The following is a 19,274-nucleotide window of genomic DNA, read 5'->3' as shown; positions in this document are numbered from 1 at the left end:
CGAGACAACTCCGATATAAAGTACTTTTTTTCAAAGTTGCCGGGATGTCACATGTCCTACTTTTATCAGGACACTAGTAACAACTTTATAAGCATTACGAAACTTCTAATCGATCAAATAAACATCACGTAGCGAATAATCCATTCATTTTTTGGTTGACCAAATTCGACACTCCCATTGACCTAGATACAAACACTAAAAACTTTCTTTTTGGGCGAAACAACGAAAAATATTTAGAAAAAGGAAGATTATCCAATCTATAAACATGTTAGTTTCCACTGGCGGCACCATCCAATCTGCATTACAGACTACTGGTTCACTCTATGAGGAAAAACTTATTTTCGCATAGTTCATAAATTCCTGTGCCTGCCTGAGAAATATGGCATTAGACAGTTTACCTTGTTTTGCAACGTCTGGTAAATAAAAATATAACAGATTGCATGAATGCATTGTGATGTTTATATACCAAACAAAACGTAGTAATACAAAAAAAAAACAGTAGTCAGCATCAAAGCTAATCAGAAATTATATAAGCAAATCTATTTGCTTTTGTGAATGTTTTCATTCATTAAATTCCCAATACACTATGTAAAAATACAAATCGCAGTACTGTCAAAACTGAATATGTTTTTCTTCTGTACGATATTCTCGCGGACTCTCGCGGTAATGACCGGATTGACCTGCCTTATGTCTCGCGCACTCGCAGCTCCAGCTCAGTATATAAAGGAGGACAACGGCGGGAGAAGAACGGCTGGGAAGGCACAGACCGGATTTGTAAATAAGACCGTTCAAATCTGTGTTTTATTTACAAAAGTTATGCCGGCTAATTTTAAGTATCGTACCCAGTTGTTTTAGATCGTTTTTCCTTTTTTTTTGCTCTCATTCCTCGCTTCATTTTCGTGTGGTTTTACACTACGCGTAATGGCGAGCTCGGCTAACTCGAATCCAGTGGTAAGGATCATTCTCAGAGGGTAGTTAGTGAGACAGAACTAGTTACGACGGCAAATTAACTGCCCCCAAAAATAATTTGAGTGCAAAAACATTAAAATAAGTAACCTAGGGAATATTGTTGGCAAACAATTTAGATTTTCTCATGAATAAAAATGATAGCCATAAGTACAACAGCCATTTTAACCTCTTCGAAACCATAGCGAAATCATTTTCAGAATGCAGCTGGGGAATGACGTTTTTAACTTGGGCAAATGTTCTCAGATGCAATTTTTGACCTTTAGTCAAGTCTTCGTTTAAGCTAGATGATTAATTATCAAGTTAGAAATGTGATTTGAGCCTTGTTTATTGGCTTTGTAGGCTAATTTGCAAGCTATTCTGCACCTAACTACAGTAACGTTAGCTAGTCAACATGCATCAACTACATTGGTGCATTTTCAATGTGGACTGGAGAGCTAGCTAAAAAATATTTAACGTAGTTAGTTCGATACCTAACGTTATTGCTAGCTAACTAGTAACTACAGTAGCTTCGAGTTTAGGAATTGTTCCTGGAGCCTAATGAAAACTAGCAGTTTGCCTTGATGTACAGTGGGAAGCACCTTCATCCAATGCGTTTGTTTAATTCCTAAATGTCGGAATTAAAACTGATTCAGGTGCTATTTAATGCTTGATCATTTCAAACAACAAGGTCGTACAGTGCCTCTGTCCACCATTACACGAACAAGGCTTCTCGCTAGCCGCCCCAAAACACGTAGTCCTCTATTCTCCACTATTTATTTGTCCGTCTCTAAAATCACATTTGAACCAGCTCAAGTCACACTATCTTCTAGCAACAATCCCATTTACAGCCAACAATCGAATATTAGTGACTGCGGGCGTGAGGCAATGTGTGCCTGATCCCGGCTCCGTAAAATGGCTTCCACTTCTCCTCTCTTGACGGTTGTGACCCTCCTCCTTTCCGCAGCTCGGTTTTATACAGCCATATTGGCTCTCTAATATAGACTGCCCGGGATGGGAAGGCGCTACTCAACCCTACGTCACCGTCTCTACGTATAAACACCAGACCGAGCTTTAAATAGTGAGCAGACAGGCCAAGAGGCGGGGAGAGCGATGGTGACACCGGGGAAAGTGACCCTTTTTTTGTCGGTGTTCATGCGACCATTTTCGTTTTTTACGGTGTATGATCGACGATTGAACGTTAAACTATATTGTGCATGGCCTATTGAGTTGAGTTCTCGCCAGCTGCTCGATTTATTTAGTTTGTTTACAGTTTGAGAAAATCCTAAAGGCCGATTGATTGAGAAACGATTGCTGCGTTAACTTAGTTACGGTTTGAAAGCTCCCATATGCACTGCACATTTGTGGTCTAGTCCAGGGTTTCCAAACTATGTTCAATCGTGTATTAATATGACTTGATGACGAATTGTCCCAACTTGTCCAAGAATTTGTACAATTTTGGGGAATGCAATGAAATGCACACTTTTACTTTACAAATCATAATTTGGAACGGATTTTTTTTTACATAGTTTCGTTGTCAGAATGCAAGAATTGCAATTTTGTGGTTTCTAAATTCTGTTAATTTTAAGATTCTTGTGGTATGCAGTTTATGAATGCCTGGCACTGATGTTCAAAGGCAGTCATGCCCCAAAATGACATTTTTCAAAACATATTTGTTGGCTGACATTCTTTACCAAGCTGCATTTGAGTACATTTCAGTTAATTTCAGTTATCACTATGTGGAATAACTATACTATATATTAGAGCACTTCTAACAGTGCTCTCTGTATGTTCTGTCAGCCTAAACTGTACAGGTCTGTGATTGAAGATGTTATCAACGAGGTCCGGGAGCTCTTCCTGGATGAGGGGGTGGACGAGCAGGTTCTCATGGAGCTCAAAACGGTACGGAACTCATCACTTCCTTTTTAGACGCATTCCATTCTAGAATATTCTTCCTCTTTTGCAGATCTGTAGTAGATCCTACTATTATGCAATATGAGATCTCTAAGCCTCAATCCCAAATGAATGGACCGTCTAACTCCACCTTCCGTTTGTGGTCAGAGGAAGAGCAAGTCTAAAGATCCCTCTGGAAAACATGAAATTATATTAGTCTATAAGCTGATGGTCAACTTCTTACCTACCCCTCCATTTTTTAAAAGTTGTCTTCCTCTCATCTTCCCTAGCTGTGGGAGAACAAGTTGATGCAGAGTAAGGCAGTGGAGGGCTTCCATACCGAGGAGCAGGCGGCCCTCCAGGCAGCAGCCCATCAGCAGGCCCAGCAGGCCACCCAGCAAGCCCAGGCACAGCAGGTCCTCCTGCCCCCGCAGCAGCAAGGTGAGTCCTCGGCCATGACATATCACCTCTGCTGTCCATGGTACGTTATGGGCTGGTTTCCCAGATACAGAATAAGCCTCGTCCTATAGTTAAAAAGCATGTTCAATGGAGATTCTCAATTGATTGGGCTTTTTAGTCCAGGATTAGGTTGAATCTGTGTTCAGGAAATTAACCTGGCCTATAAACCATTGCCCCATTTTACAGCCATATGCTCAGCCTCTAACACCTCTAATCACTGTCTTTCTCACTTCCTGGTCCACCTCCAGTGTATGAACATATTTGTGGTATTGAAAAGCGCTATGTAAAACCCATGTCGACGGTTCCCTGACACACCCCTTTAAAGCCAACCACCCACCTCAGACCAGTCCTGCCTGCCACCCCTAACCACCATGTCTGGTCTTTTCACACTCAGTGTATGATATAATTTGCTATGAGTCCAGACACAACAGGTCCTCGTCTAAGTTGCCGAATTCAAAGTCAATTTCAAAGAACTACTTGAAACGACTACTTGCAAAGTATATGAAAACCACAAATGCATTGAAAAGATAATCCTTTCTCATTCACAGTGACAAGCTGGCAATCCACCCGGCCTACTGTCACAAGCGGTAATATAATCCCTTGATGATGATTATAATACAGTATTTGTTTACATGCACACACACACACACACACACACACACTGTTTGTTCCAAAGCGGCATTGGCAAGATGTTGTTTCACATTTATTAGAAGTGTAATTACTGAGTGTGTAATCGATACTTTAATGAACACATGCATCTCCCCTGTCTCTCCACAGCACCCCAGCAGCAAGTCATTGTGCAGGATCCTAAGATTCTGCAGCACATGAGTGCAACGGGGATGGTGAGTGGAGTAGGGTGGTTGTCTGTAGATGGACTACACGTTTAGGAGCTGGCTCTGAGCATGACACTGACCAGGCCAGCTGGAGGACAGATGGAACAGAGGGATGAGGGAAGGAGGGGAGGAGAAGCGAGGCCACTCAGGAAATCGTTTAGTGAGAGCTATGGATTTCAGACTGGATTACTGAGCAGATAAACCGAGAAGAGCCTCACACTCGTCTGTTCTTCTCCTCCCCCCCCGGGTATTTTCTGAGCTGAAGTTAGATCAGTTGTAGACTCTGGGATATTCTAGCTCTGTTTTTCAAAGAGTGTCTCCCTAGTTTTCTGGCCTGTTTTTCCCTCTCTAACCTTCCCCCATCAACTGGTTTTGTCTTCTGAACTCACTTGTCATAGATTTAGACGTTGTAGTCTTTGTGTGATGCACAGATTTCACCGGTCTGCACAGAATATGGGATTATAGCAAATTGATAGGTTACATTTTAAATGCTTCTCCAGGCGTTTTGAAGATCTGTTAATCTGTTGCAGAGTCTTATCTTGAACAAGCACATATTCTAGCGCACCCTCTTATTTATTTTTTTTCCATGTGAATGATTAGGAGTAGCTCTTTGTCCTTGCCTGGTTAGTAATGTGTGTGTTCTCTGTTTGTCCTGTAGAGTGCAGCAGCCACCGCAGCAACCCTGGCCTTACCCACAGGTGTCAGTCCCTACCATCAGCTTATCACCAGCCAAGGTAGGACATTTAACATCACACTAGCTCTAGTATTAATCATGTATTATAACAGTGCATAGTGATTCATTGATTATTTGACAACTAAAAGTATATACACAGCCGTATTGTTGCAGAAAGATAACCTCACCAAATACCAATCTGTTTTTTTTTTTTGTTCTGCCCTGGATTTATGTCCTTCCCGGGTGACGCACATCAGGCAATTTGTCCCAGAATTGTTATATTAAGACAGCGGACGGTGTGTACAACCTAGGAATAAGAAGCCTTTCTTTCTGACTTGTTAATATACTTGTTTCTCAACATTCAAACTGTTCTTGGTCTGGTCATAGTTTCGATAATATGGATCTTTGATTGAGTCTCACGAGGTTGGGTCTGGGTCTCGAGGGCTTCGGTCTTCATCGCTCGTTCCTCTCCTCTGTTCTCCAGTCAGATCCTGAACATACTCCTCATAGGTCTAATATCCTCCTCTTTGACCCCAGGTCAGATCCTACAGTTTGTGCGTGCAGCCAACGGTGCTCAGTACATCATCCAGCCTCAGCAGCAGATGGTGCTACAACAGCAGGTCCTTCCTCAGATGCAGCCGGGTGGCGTGCAGGCTCCCGTAATACAGCAGGTACGCCCCATTACACAGGTAGGTCTGCTCGCCGCCCTCCAACATATACACTACATGGCTTGTTGAACATCTCATTCCAAAATCATGGGCATTAATATGGAGTTGGTCCTCACTTCGCTACTATAACAGTCTCCACTCTTCTGGGAAGGCTTTCCACTAGATGTTGGAACATTGCTGCGGGGACTTGTTTCCATTCAGCCACAAGCATTAGTGAGGTCGGGCACTGATGTTGGGCAATTAGGCCTGGCTCACAGTCGGTGTTACAATTCATCCCAAAGGTGTTCGATGGGTTTGAGGTCAGGGCTCTGTGCAGGCCAGTCAAGTTCTTCTGCATCGATCTCAAACCATTTCTGTATGGGCCTCACTTTGTGCACGGGGACATTTTCATGCTGAAACAGGAAAGGGCCTTCCCCAAACTGTTGCCACAAAGTTGGAAGCACAGAATTGTCTAAAATGTCATAGTATGCTGTATCATTAAGATTTCCTTTCACTGGAATTTAGGGGCCTGAACAATGGAAAAACAGCCCAGTCCATTATTGCTCCACCACCAAACTTTACAGTTGGCACTATGGTAGCATTCGGACAGGTAGTGTTCTCCTGGCATCTGCCAAACCCAGATTTTTCCATCAGACTGCCAGATGGTAAAGTGTGGTTCATCACTCCAGAGAACATGTTTCCACTGCTCCAGAGTCCAATGCCGGTGAGCTTTGCACCACTTCAGCCGACACTTGGCATTGCGCATGGTGATCTTAAGCTTGTGCGACTACTCGGCCATGGAAACCCATTTCGTGAAGCTCCCGACGAACAGTTTTTGTGCTGACGTTGCTTCCAGAGGTCGCTTGGAACACTGTAGTGAGTGTTGCAACGGAGGACAGACGATTTGTATGTGCTTCAGCACTCTGCGGTCCTGCTCTATAAGCTTGCGTGGCCTCCTACTTCGCGGCTGAGCCGTTGTTGCGCCTAGACGGTTCCACTTCACAATAACAGCACTTACAGTTGGCCAGGGCAGCTCTAGCAGGGCAGACATTTGACGAACTGACATGTTGGAAAGGTGGCATCCTATGACTGTTTCACATTGAAAGTCCGAGCTCTTCAGTATGGCCATTCTACTGCCAATGCCTGTCTATGGAGGTTGCATGGCTGTGTGCTCGGTTTTATACGCCTGTCAGCAACAGGTGTGGCAGAAATAGACAAATGGAGGTGGTACCTCTGGTGGAGGTGGACCTCCTCGTATAGATTGTCCACAGTTCAATCACAAATATTTTGTTGCCACTTGCTCACAGTGCCAGAATACCTGGTCCTGTGTCAAAGCTATGATCGATGACATGAGTAGTGGAGGATAAAATGGCCGTTACCCTATGGGCCTTCTGTGAGGTCCTCAGATTTACAGAAGTGGCTTAAGATGGCTATGTTGTGCAAGCTGAGTGGTTTTGGAAGGTGAAGTGTCCGTTACTAGTTCCTGGTGGTTCAGTGGGGTGTAATGTCATGTTGCTGCCCCTCAGGTTCTGGCTCCTCTCCAGGGAGGCCACCCGCAGCAGACTGGAGTCATCATCCAGCCTCAACAGATCGTCCTCACTGGGAACAAGGTCCAGCAGAACGCACAGGTCAGATATCAAACACTCACTAGTTACTACTGGCGCTCTATGGAATTAAAAAAGGATGGTACATGTATTCCCCTGAAATGTTTTGATAAAATATGCATTGGTATACCTACATTCAATGAATTTTTACACTCTACTTTTGAGAATCTATAGATATGCAAGAGGGAATTATTTACCGTATTGTACAAATGGTGATTCCTCTGCTGAACACCCCATCCCACATTCAACCAGCTCTCACCACCCAATCCTTCTCAACCCATTTCTCTCTTCAGGTAATGCAGATGCCAGGCCAGGCGGGCCAGGTGCAGCAGATCCAGCAGCAGGTCCAACAAGTCCAACAGGCCCAGGGTGGCGCTGCGCCAGGGCCACCACAGCAGCAAGCCAAGCAGCAGCCTTCTATGATGCTGCAGGTTGACGGAGCGGGGGACACGTCCTCAGAGGATGAGGACGAGGAGGAGGAGGAGTATGATGAGGATGAGGATGAAGACAAGGATAAAGATGGAGGGGAGGACGGCCAGGTGGAGGAGGTGGGTAGTACTCTCAATGAGACCGAGAGAGAGAGAGACATAATGGTTCTAAACTTTTACCCTTAGAATGTTTGTATGACCCACTGACTAGGTGAGCAAAACTATCTCTAACCAGTTCCAAAGCACTTTACTAGCACACTGTTGTACTCTCTAGATTTGACTGTAGAGATTGAATGATAGGATGGATATACAGTGCCTTTCGAAAGTTTTACATTTTTTGTTACAGCTTTATTTTAAAATTGGAGAGAAACAAAATTCCTTCTTCTGCACACAATCCAATAATGACAAAGCAAAATCAGGTTTTTAGAAATGTTTGCGACTAAAAAATAAATAATATATAACTAATAAAAAATATATAAACGCATTTACACATTGTCCCGAAGCCACTCCTACATTATCTTGGCTGTGTGCTTAGGGTCATTGTACTGTTGGAAGCTGAACCTTCACCCCAGACTGAGGTCCTGAGCGCTCTGGGGCAGGTTTTCATCAAAAATCTCTCTGTACTTTGCACCATTCATCTCTTCCTCGATCCTGACTAGTCTCCCAGTCCCTGCCGCTGAAAATATCCCCACAGCATGATGCTGTGACATGATTCGCCATAGGATGGTGCCAGGTTTCCTCCAGATGTGATGCTTGGCATTCAGGCCAAAGTGTTAAATATTGGTTTCATCAGACCAAAATCTTGATCTCATGGTCTGAGAGGCCTTTAGGTGCCTTTTGGCAAACTCAAAGTGGGCTGTCATGTGCCTTTTTACTGAGGAGGGCTTCTGTCTGTGCACTATCATAAAGCCCTGATTTGGTAGAGTGCTGCAGAGATGGTTGTCCTTCTTGAAGGTTCTCCCATTGCCTCTGGAGCTCTGTCAGAGTGACCATCAGGTTCTTGGTCACCTCCCTGACCAAAGCCCTTCTCCCCTGATTGCTCAGTTTGGCTGAGCGGACAGCTCTAGGAAGAGTCTTTGTGGTTCCAATCTTCCTTTTTTAAGAATGATTGAGGCCACTGTGTTCTTGGGGACCTTCAATGCTGAAGAAATTGTTTGGTATCCTTCCCCATATCTGTGCCTCGACACAAACCTGTCTTGGAGCTCTACAGACAATTCCTTCGACCTCATGACTTGGTTTTTGCTCTGTAATGCACTGTCAACTGTTGGGACCTTACATAGACATGTGAGTGCCTTTCCAAATCATGTCCAATCAATTGAATTTACCACAGATGGACTTCAATCAAATTGCAGAAACATATGAAGGATGACCAATGAAATCAGGATGCACCTGAGCTGAATTTAGAGTCTCATAGCAAACTGTCTGAATACTTATTTAAATAAGGTCTGTTTTTTTCGTTTATCAATTGGCAAACATTTTCTAAACCTGGTTTCACTTTGTCATTATGGGGTATTGTGTGTAGAAAAATCAATTTTATAATAAGGCTGTAACGTAACAAAATGTGGAAAAAGTCAAGGAGTCTGAATACTTTCTGAATGCACTGTATGTTGGTTATTAACCCCCCCCCCCCCCTTTCAGGAGCCTCTGAACAGTGAAGATGATGTAAGTGATGAGGAGGACCAAGAACTGTTTGACACAGAGAACGTGGTGGTGTGCCAGTACGACAAGGTAAGTCATCCCCAGATGACTACAATACGATGTATGTATCCTGTATATGAGAATCTACAGGGAGGAAACCCCAGACTTCCTGTATGTGTCTGATATCCCCCTCTGCTCCTCTCCTAACGCCATCACTGACACTGTCCATTTGGTTTCCCTGTTCTCTTCCGATACACACACACACACACACACACACGCATGGCATTGTGCGAAAGAGCGAGGCATCCGTCTGTTCCTACCGAACTCTCACGCTTTTCTCTCCTCAGATCCACAGAAGTAAGAACAAATGGAAGTTCCACCTGAAGGATGGGATCATGAACCTGAATGGCCGAGACTACGTCTTCTCCAAAGCCATCGGGGACGCTGAGTGGTAAAACGCACCACAAAAAAGGGTACATCCAAAATGGCACCCTATTGCCGATTTTTATAGTGCACTACTTTTGACCAGGGCCCATAATCCTCTGGTCAAAATAAGTGCACTACATAGGGGAATAGGCGGCTGTTTGGAATGTAGGCAAAGCAACAAAACACCACAAAAGAACTCTGGAACTTTCTGTTCGAGAAAGAGGGAGACCTCAATAACTGAAGACCCAGGGAATCACTGGAGACATTTCAGCCCGAAGACCTGTGGTGGGTTGGTGGGCGAAGGAAAATATATGACACCACCCAAAACTGTGAGATGCACATCTGAATGAATGGTATTTCAGTATCAATACCCAACAAGCCTGAGAAGACTGTCCCTGCATCGTAGAACCCTCAGAGGAGGAGGGATCCTTTGCGCTTCTTTGTTTGAATGAATTCAACTTCAGTTTGAACTGACGGTCTTACACACTTGTAGTTGTAGTGGACCAGATATAACCACTGACTTGACCCACCCTAAACACTTTATATCTATAGGTTTGAATCGAGGTCAAAGTTCAGTGAAAATGCCCAGCGATTGGACAGTGAAATCTGTCAATTCCAGTTGTGCCCAGTGATTGGCTAGGGAACTTGTCAGTCAATCCTAGTAGGGTTTTTTTTTCTCAGTGACCCTGCACTACACAGTAAAGTTGACACCAGTGTATTGAGTTAAATTGGCTGTTTGCAAAGGCTGTCATTATTAGCTTGTTGTTGTAAATCTCCATTCCATGTCACTGATATGATATTCCTGCCACGTGTTCTCATGGTCCACACTAGAAGTTTCCTTCCGGGTATACAGTTGATACTAGTACTCACTGTGTGTTCGGCAGTGTAGCGCTCCCCTCCTGTGATCCTTGTAACTTTTTCTATTTTTATTGTTATGATGAAGACCAACCCCACTAAAGGCAAAAGGTTGGTAACGACCTAGTGATGTAAATTGAGTGAAGGGAACCCAGGGCACCTCCTATTCCCTATAGAATTAACTTTTGTGAGCCCTGATCAAAAGTAGTGCTCTACAAAGGGAATAGGATGCCATTGGGGATAAAAACAAATAAAAAGAATCCCCCGTCTGCTTCTTTTTCAAGCCCTCCTAAATCATTCTATTGTTGACTGACCCCGTGCAAAGACAGTTAATGAATCAACCAATGAATGGATAGATACAATTATTGTACAAATGTCTACAAACACTTAGTTTTCCTGTTTTGTGTATCTGGTCTTCTAATTCAGTGGTTAATCAGTGCAGCCAGCTGGGGATTTGCATTGTCAGTGTCGATGTATCGTGAAGTCAGTCAAGTTTGGCCACAGCATGCCCAATATTGTGTGTTTGTGAGGTCTGTCCGAGTTCACTGCTTGTTGAAGATGGATTCATCAGTTAATGTTGTTGGAAGAATGGACACCCCACATCCCCTTTCCGATTTTACAGTACAAATAGATAACATTTTTGTGATTAATTTGTTTTGTGTTGATTTTTGTATTTATTCCTGAAAGCTCAGGCCGTGTTATATTTTTTTTTTTTTTGGGGGGGGGGGGGGGTAAAAAGTAATCAAGAAGCCGCACCAATCTGTGCTCTTATGATGATAACGAAGTGTTCCTTTTTTATTTTACTTGGTTGGACTAGGCTCCATGTGCTGTGGGCCATGTCTTAGCTGCTGTGTACAGCACTGTCTGTCTTGTGCTTTCATTTTAATCATGATGATTTTAGAAAAGTCCTGTTCAAGCAGGTTTCAACTTCTGGGTGGCAAGGTGTGTGTTCTCTGCAGTTTATTTTAACAGTGCCCCATTGCAACAAAAAAATGTCTCTGAAATAAATAAAGTATGTTTTCAGCTTTTTCATAGTAGCTTTGATTCTGTTTGGGTTTTGTGTGTGTGTGTATATACGTATGCCTGTGCAGTCATTCTCAGACACAATGGCCCAACTCATGACTAAAGTAGTCATTCTGTTGAGGAATGTATGCTGGAACATTTCAGAGTAGCTTCTAGTTCTGGAACTCTGCGCTTGGACAAGCAGTAGCATATGATATGAGCCACTCTTCTGCTCAAGTGGTTTTGACCATTTTAATCAAATTATTTTAGCGTTGTTCCTAATTCCACATGTTCTAATTCCCTGATGTAATTTCGTTTGTGCCTTTTGGATTTTAGTTTAGCATTTAGGTATTCACATATAATGATCATTTGGAGAGGGTTTCTCTAGATAATGTACTTTGACTTATTTTATTCTTCATGTACCATGCTTTTCAACTTCTGTTGTTTGAGATGTATTGTTTGTATCATTCATATAACCATTTTTATTTTATTTAAAATCAGACCTTTGTGAATGACCATAACTTGGAGGATGTGCTTTGAATACAAGTAATTCGAGAAGGTAGTATTTTTATTGAGCAGACATGTTGTTTTTGCCTTTTCTAAACATTTTATTAAAGTAATATCAAAGCTGGTTTGTGTATGGCTTTTTTAATGTTTTTAATGAAATAGTATAATCGTTCATTGACAGATGAGCGGTAGAATTTAAGAATTTCTTACTGCGGAAAATAAAGAATTCGGGTGATTGTAGCTTTGACACACACTTTTTTTTTTAAAAAACAGCATTCGATCAGCAATAAACCTACAGTCCTTTTCCACGGAGATGACAATCTTTAGTTTAATCCCCACTTCCCACATTTGTGCGGGATAATCCAAATACTGTATGGCAGTGGGCCATGTTGTGTGGGTGTTTCTCATGCCCTAATTCCAGACGGGCTGGAATGTTTCATGTGGGTACTTTTGAGATAAAAGTTATGGTGGAAGTGGGGCTAGAGCCCAGTTACTCATCCCAGTTTAAATAGATTGTGGTTTTACCTACTTTAGTTGAATGCTCTGGTTGTAGGTTGCTCTGGATAAAGGTGTGCTAAATGACTCAAATGTGATGTCGATTCTGCCTCTGTAAATGGAGAGATGAGTAATGGCCCATCCTAAATGCCACGTGGAGTTGACGTTAACTCAGATGGAGTGGATGAGGGATAGTGGACCCTACATACTCCAAGTAGTCTAGGCCTAACCTACTCCTGAGTGGGCACTGGAGTAGAGAGCTGCTAGTTATACTGCCTAATGGTTTTTATGGATCTAGGTACGTCCCGTGTATCCTCTTGATTCCAAAATCCCAAGTCTGACGGGGAGAATATCCTGGGAGTAAGCTCGCTAGAGAGTATGATATTTGACCCAGGTCTACAGGCTTGATGGTGGACATTGCAGTCCATCCAATTATAGTGAAGGACTCTGGCTGTTATTAAAAGTATTGGAACGTGTGACGTGGGACCTTGTGACATGTCTCTTGTCGGCTGTGGCATTCACTAGCATGAAATAATGTCAGGCAAGGCGGTCTGGAGACACTTGAAAAATCTGAAAGGGAGGAAGGAGTGTTTTCTTTCCCCTCTACTTCATTCTCAAAGTTTCTGGCTGCGTAAGAGAGCAGAGCGTGGTGGAACGCTCTAGTAGTTCTGAGAGGGTGACCCTTGACCTTTCAAGAGCAGCACACTGACTACACCTACTGACCTGTGGAGACGTGAGGACGGACAAGTCAACAAGCCGAGTCACAGCATTAATATAAAAACAGCACGATCTCAGACCCATAGTCCTAATATTTTTTCGATATTAGAATCTGTGCCTTCCCTCTTCCTTTCTCTGTTTCTTCCCATCTCTCATTCTCTCTCACTTTTGATGAGTTCAGTCTCTTCCCACTATTTGTGTTGAGAAACTCAATATGGCAGCATGGTTGCATGTCGTTCATCCAAAGCGCCCTGCCCTCCTGGTTATTTGGGGAGTGGCTGGGAGATGAGAGGTTTATTTGAAATACCAGGAGAGGAATGGGCCAGGCCATGTTAGGAACCAGGGCTAGAGAGAGAATGGAATGAAATTGGTTCAATTTAACAAGTCAGTTTGTTTGACCCTGTCTGTAGACCAAGACTGTTTGATTCATATTTTATTCTAGTTTGTGCCATGGGAGCACATAATATTGTTATCGTTATGTACTCTGGTGAACTCCATGATCTGTCTCACCCCTCAATCGATTTGATTCAACTTTTAATGTCATGCACAAGTACAGTGAATTGCCTTTCAACCTCAACTCAGTGCTGTAATCAATAACAATGTAATACTACGAATAAATGTGATGACTGTTTTAAGTTTTTACTACTTCAATATAACAGCCTGTTACATGCTCCTCGGTTGGTTTTATTATTCACATTTTCCTTGTATTTAATCCTTTTGATATTGAAGACTAGACTAAGACAACTTGTCAACCAGCAAAAAATATTTGTATACGAATTAGAATAACATAATATTTTTAATCTGTTGGATATCTGACAAAATCTAACAAAAGGCCAAGAACCTTTATTTAGCTGAACGGAAGAGTTGCATATCACTTTGGCCTGATGCAAGAGAGAAAATAAAAACATAATAGGAAATGATCCTTTTTCCAGGAAAGTTAATTCCCTAGCGGTCTGCATTTCTCTGAAAATGTCACAGTGTAGTTCAAATGCTATCCAGATGTCAAGCGGGCGGTCATTGGCAGAAAGCTCCAATATCTCACTATAGCAACAGCTATCTTGCATGTTTGTGTTTTTCCTAGGTTCTTCTAGCAAGGCACGGTTTTATCCAGACCTGGGTTCAAATACATGTGTATTTTAGTATCTGGTATTGAAAATATTTTGTGTGTATTGGGAGTATTTTCAAATACACAGCCCAAACAAATACTTTTATTAGAGTATTTGACTGGTTATGTATAAAAACCAAGTAGTCTACCAATTGTATTTGAGACTATTTTAAAATACCTAGGTTAAGTGCAAGGGATGTACATGAGTAAGTGTATTTCCAAATGTATTAAAATATTCAACAACTTGTCTTTCCAATCAAATATATCTGAATACATATATCGGAATGTATGTGAAACTAATTTCAATATTTGAAATAGTAGTTGAACCCAGGTCTGGTTGCATCTTCTGATTGTCTGAAAAGCCACATATCTGAAGGAAATATATATTGGTTTCGGGGTTGGGGTGTATTTCTGGAAATTCTTTACATGTTTATTTGGATCAGTTCAGTAGCAACATTAAATAGGACAACGAGAAGAAGAAAAATAAGGAGACAAATGTTTAATGTATCGCTGGAATGTAATTTACATTTGGGGCAAAACCAGATCACTTACGCTGTAGATACTTTTCAGAGAGAACGGTTCGGTAAAAACAGTCATGTCTGGTTTTCACATTATGGTTCCTATAGATTGATGCCATGTGACGTTTAACACATTTCCTCACTTCCTTTATGTAGCTGGTTTGTTAATTAACATTTTTAAAAAGGCACACTAAAAAGATGCAGTATCACAACAAAGTTTAGCATTTTATGCCTTTGTACATGGATTACTCTTCTCATTTCTATACAGTATACACATTGTGCAACATTAAGGGATGCAGTATTTCCCATGTCTGAAGTTCGGTCTAGTTTCTAATCACCCTGGACCTGCAGGCTGATCTGTAATACAGTACCAGGACAATATCCAGGAGCCTCTGAGGAATCGTTTGAGAAATCAAATATCATATTGCAGACCTCTCTCAAAGTTCTCATTGTCTTCATTTAGCTCTTAGTGTCAAAAAAACATGTCCCTTTTTTTGTGTCTGGTATGAATAATCATGGATTTAAAGTTCACAAGAAACCGGGGTAGATTTATTTGCTAAATGTGATAAAACATTGATCGAGGAGATATTTCTTTGGGGGGGGGGGGGGGGGGGGGGGGCAGCTCCAGTTCATCTACAATTTAAACAAAAGTGTAAATCAACTTTCTTTCAGATACAGTACAGCTGACATTTAGCAACAGTTTCAACACCCAATTAAATCTTTAGAATTAACAACGACCGAAATAGGATAATTTCCTAACAAAGTTTTGCTGCAATCAACCAGAATATCTCATATCTCACTGACACGTGAAAACAGTCAAACGTGCGAAAAGGTTCAGAAAAAAAAAAATACTGGCTTGCTGTAAAATATCTGAACAGTTCAATCCAGTTCCAGTTTTGATTTCACTGTGACTCCTCTCCTCTCTCCAACCAAACCACCACTGGCACCATCACAGTACTCTTTGATCTTCCCAGGCTAGGTTTGAGTTCATGTGTCCAGGCTACGGTTCTCCGGACTGGGTTGCTGGGAGGTGGGTTGGAGGTAGGTTTGACCAGACCCAGAACGATCCTGCAGGTGGATGGGTACCTCCTCTGGTCCTCCTGTTCCCTTCTCATTTTTGTCTCTCTTCTTACCTCTCCGGCCCTGGTGACATACCCCACTGCTACCCTTCGAACTGACCGTCTGCCCTCTGAAGAGCTGTGCCCGGTGCTGGCACAGCCCCACCTTACTGAGCAGGATAAAGACATCCCCCCTGAAGGCCTTGGTGAAGATGGCGTACAGGAAGGGATTGGCACAGGAGTTAAGAGGGTAGAAGAGCACCAGCAGGATCTTAGAGTTGGATACAGTGATGAGAGGCCGGTCCAGAACCGCCGACATGGCGTAAAACGAGATGGGCGCCATACACAGGAAGTCCGTGAAGATAAGGACGGCCATGCGTTTGGCGATGTTGGTGTCTTTGGAGCCGGACCGGTAGTGCGGGTTATGGACAGTGCAGTAGATCTTGATGTAACAGGCACAGATGACCAGAAATGCCAGGATGTTGAGGATAAGGACTGAGACAATGTACACCTGGGCCACGGTGGACTGGGTGTCCATGGGTAGGCAGATACTGACCTAGTTAAATAAAGATCAAATAAATCATCCATCAATCGTTACAAAACCGATTAGCCAGCCCACTGCTATGGCTACTCTTGCAGGTCTATGGGGTCCTAGGCTTACCATAGACTGGCTAATTGGTTTTGTAACAATCACCGAATCAATCAATTAATATTAAGAAATAGATAAATACTGACCTTCTGGTAACTACTAACCCCCACTAGGGGGAGCGTCGCTAGGAGGAGGCAGAACAACCATCCAGCCAGCATCACAGCAGCTGCATGAGGCAGACGCAACTTCCTGTCCAGCCTCATGGCGAACGTTATTGCATACCACCTCTCTAGCGTGATCACCGTTAGCGTATACACCGACAGTTCACTGGCAAACACGGTAAAGAACCCCGCTAACCCGCAGCCCGGCCCGGTCTGCCAGTCGATGGCGTGGTTGTAGTACTCTGCCCGGGTGTGAAGGTCCACAGAGGCGATGAGGAGGAGATATATCCCCATGCAGAGGTCAGCGAAGGCCAGGTGACACATGAGGAAGCGGGAGACGGAGAGCTTGTAGTGAGAGGTGAGGAGGACTAGAAGTGCCACCATGTTGCCTACAACAGCCAGTAGGGACACGAACCACACAGACACCCGCAGGAAGCTGAAGCCCATGATGTCCTCGCACGGGTTGAACTCGTCCGGTGCAGGGGCGCAGGTCACCTCCTCGCCCTCCTCACAGACCACGTAGTCGTAGCGACTGTCGAAGTCCTGGCTGGTGTCCTCCTGGGGGTTCTGTAAGATAAGATTATCACAGACACAGAAATGTATCATTTTCCTTGATTTGTTATTTCCCCACCCAGTCAGCACTGGCAACACTGGTTGCTGACCAGTCTCTCTTTACCTTCAGTGTCTCCCCGAAGCCCACGTCATCATCCGGCTGGCCCCCGAAGTAAGCGTGGTAGTGGAGGCTGCTTTGGAAGTCTCTCCGGGGATCTCCCTGGGTGTCTCTGGACACCCCATCTCTGAAGCCCACCTCGCTGGGCTGCTGGTCAGCTGCATCCCCCATAGGATCCTCTTGGAGGGATGGGACTGTGAGGGGACCCACGGATCTCTTCTGGTGCCGGTCTGCTGCAGTGTCAGAGGCTGGGTCTATTTGAAGAGATGGGACTCTGAGGGGACCTACTGATCTCTTTTGATGCTGGTCGTAGAAAGCTGTCAGGTTGCAGATGATGTACTCAAGGTACCTGCAGTGCCAAAAGAGACTCATTGTAGAAAGTGTACTGTAGATCTATGAGTTTTTCTGTCAGTTTCACTTTCTGCTTTAAGAATAATTGAAGGTGAAATAATTTGTTTGAGTCTGTAATGAACATTGCAAGGTTGATCAAATGAAACTGTGAATGACGGTAGGTTCAAGTTGAGCGCAAACAAATAAATACAAAATAATTCAGCTTGAATCCTTTACTTCAAAATACCTCTTCATACACTCCTGGGTCCAGCTATCATATTATTTACATACCCAGGTAAAGAAAAACTGATTCATGTTGAGAGAGGCTTGTTGGTCTTCCTACAATAAGAGTGTTGACTGACAGTAATTAAAGCCACCTAATAAAACGTTATAAACGCGTCAGAGTTGACTTCATCCCAGCCAACATCCACACTGAGCAATTACAGCTGTGCTATTCAACAGCCATTAATCATACTGTAACTGTACACAAGACAGAGCAATACACACTACAGTACACTTCCAGGGTTAGTAATGCACTCTATCGTTTTATTTCCATTTACAAAACCATCAATGAAAGAGTTCACAGGTCTCTAGTTGTAACGGAGCCAAGCAGCATTGATTTACAAACTTCCAGACAAACAAATGTTGGAAGGACCAGTCAGTCAAAGGGAAATATGGTTGTGCTCTTGTTTATGTATATTTTTGGGCCAACGTTGCAGATGGTATGGCTCGAGTCCCTAGTGAGACACCATGGTAGAATGATGATTTATTGGGAAAGATGGGTTGATCTGTGGCTGTCTGAACGGTGGAATTGATGAGTGTTGGAATAATTCTACACACAAGTGTACAGTAGAAATGTTTGAGGTCCTCCAGTAAGGGGTGGAGATGGGATTGTTATACTTTATGCGTTTCACAGTTTACGTTTTGTGGTTTGGTTTCATGCTGTTAGTGGTGTTAGTATTGATCCTGGTAGTTATGGGTGCGCTTGCATTCATGCCCGTCCAGGTCTCGGGTGGGGCTTGATTTTTCCAGCACTTGGAAAATCATTTTTGGCCTGGGGCCGGGCCTTGCCTTTACCGGCATCTCGGGGCTTGTGGGGTCGAGCGCACCCACTAACCAGAGCACCTACTGACCTGACCAGAGCACATACGGACCAGAGCACTCACTGACCTGACCAGAGCACTACTTTCCCCTTTTCCACATTTTGTTATGTTATAGTACAGCCTTATTTTAAAATGTATTCAATAAATAAAAATTCTTCTTCAATCTACACACAATACCTCATAATGACAAAGTGAAAACAGGTTTTTACAAAAGTATATAAAAAAACAAAAAAAAACAGATATACCTTATTTACATAAGTATTCAGACCCCTTGACCTTATTTACATAAGTATTCAGACCCCTTGACCTTATTTACATAAGTATTCAGACCCCTTGACCTTATTTACATAAGTATTCAGACCCCTTGACCTTATTTACATAAGTATTCAGACCCCTTGACCTTATTTACATAAGTATTCAGACCCCTTGACCTTATTTACATAAGTATTCAGACCCTTTGCTACGAGACTCGAAATTGAGCTCAGGTGCATCATGTTTCCATTGATCACCCTTGAGATGTTTTTACAACTTCATTGGAGTCCACGTCTGGTAAATTAAATTGATTGGACATGATTTGGAAAGGAACACACCTGTCTATATAAGGTCCCACAGTTGACA

General features: G+C 43.1%; 2 protein-coding genes across 5 annotated transcripts in view; one reads left to right on the top strand and one right to left on the bottom strand.

The window, feature by feature from the left end:
* The first annotated feature begins 715 nt into the window (after positions 1-715).
* On the top strand, positions 716-11,846 carry LOC139415260 (general transcription factor IIA, 1). Of its 4 annotated transcripts, none has more exons than XM_071163227.1 (12): positions 716-951; positions 2,746-2,847; positions 3,129-3,279; positions 3,846-3,884; positions 4,075-4,139; positions 4,789-4,864; positions 5,061-5,099; positions 5,341-5,474; positions 6,977-7,078; positions 7,348-7,602; positions 9,121-9,210; positions 9,468-11,846. In XM_071163227.1, the coding sequence occupies exons 1-12, from the start codon at positions 922-924 to the stop codon at positions 9,573-9,575; spliced, it is 1,191 nt and encodes a 396-aa protein (XP_071019328.1). In that variant the 5' UTR covers positions 716-921; the 3' UTR covers positions 9,576-11,846. The 4 variants fall into 4 exon arrangements, with proteins under 4 accessions (XP_071019328.1, XP_071019327.1, XP_071019330.1 ...); XM_071163226.1 differs by having other exon boundaries at positions 5,341-5,492; XM_071163229.1 differs by lacking the exon at positions 5,061-5,099.
* Positions 11,847-14,711: 2,865 nt separating this feature from the next.
* The window catches only part of LOC139415259 (thyrotropin receptor-like), a 34,622-nt gene continuing 30,059 nt past the window's right edge, over positions 14,712-19,274 (bottom strand). Inside the window, exons 10-12 of the mRNA XM_071163225.1 lie at positions 17,230-17,572; positions 16,539-17,120; positions 14,712-16,359 (exon numbers count right to left, since the gene is read on the bottom strand). Of these exons, the coding sequence (XP_071019326.1) occupies positions 15,733-16,359; positions 16,539-17,120; positions 17,230-17,572 (1,552 nt within the window). The 3' untranslated portion in view covers positions 14,712-15,732. The remainder of the gene's footprint in view (positions 16,360-16,538; positions 17,121-17,229; positions 17,573-19,274) is intronic.

This window comes from Oncorhynchus clarkii, chromosome 8 (genome assembly GCF_045791955.1).
Source record: "Oncorhynchus clarkii lewisi isolate Uvic-CL-2024 chromosome 8, UVic_Ocla_1.0, whole genome shotgun sequence".
In the NCBI taxonomy this organism is placed as follows: domain Eukaryota; kingdom Metazoa; phylum Chordata; class Actinopteri; order Salmoniformes; family Salmonidae; genus Oncorhynchus; species Oncorhynchus clarkii.
This window is presented reverse-complemented; position numbering and strand designations above follow the sequence as displayed.

What these genes read in the sequence shown, in the direction of transcription:
- LOC139415260 (XM_071163226.1), top strand. Translation starts at nt 922, where the DNA reads ATGGCGAGCTCGGCTAACTCGAATCCAGTG. An exon ending in TTATATTAAGACAGCGGACG is followed by an intron (nt 5,100 to 5,340) that starts GTGTGTACAACC and finishes CTTTGACCCCAG; the next exon opens with GTCAGATCCTACAGTTTGTG. An exon ending in TGGTGTGCCAGTACGACAAG is followed by an intron (nt 9,211 to 9,467) that starts GTAAGTCATCCC and finishes TTCTCTCCTCAG; the next exon opens with ATCCACAGAAGTAAGAACAA.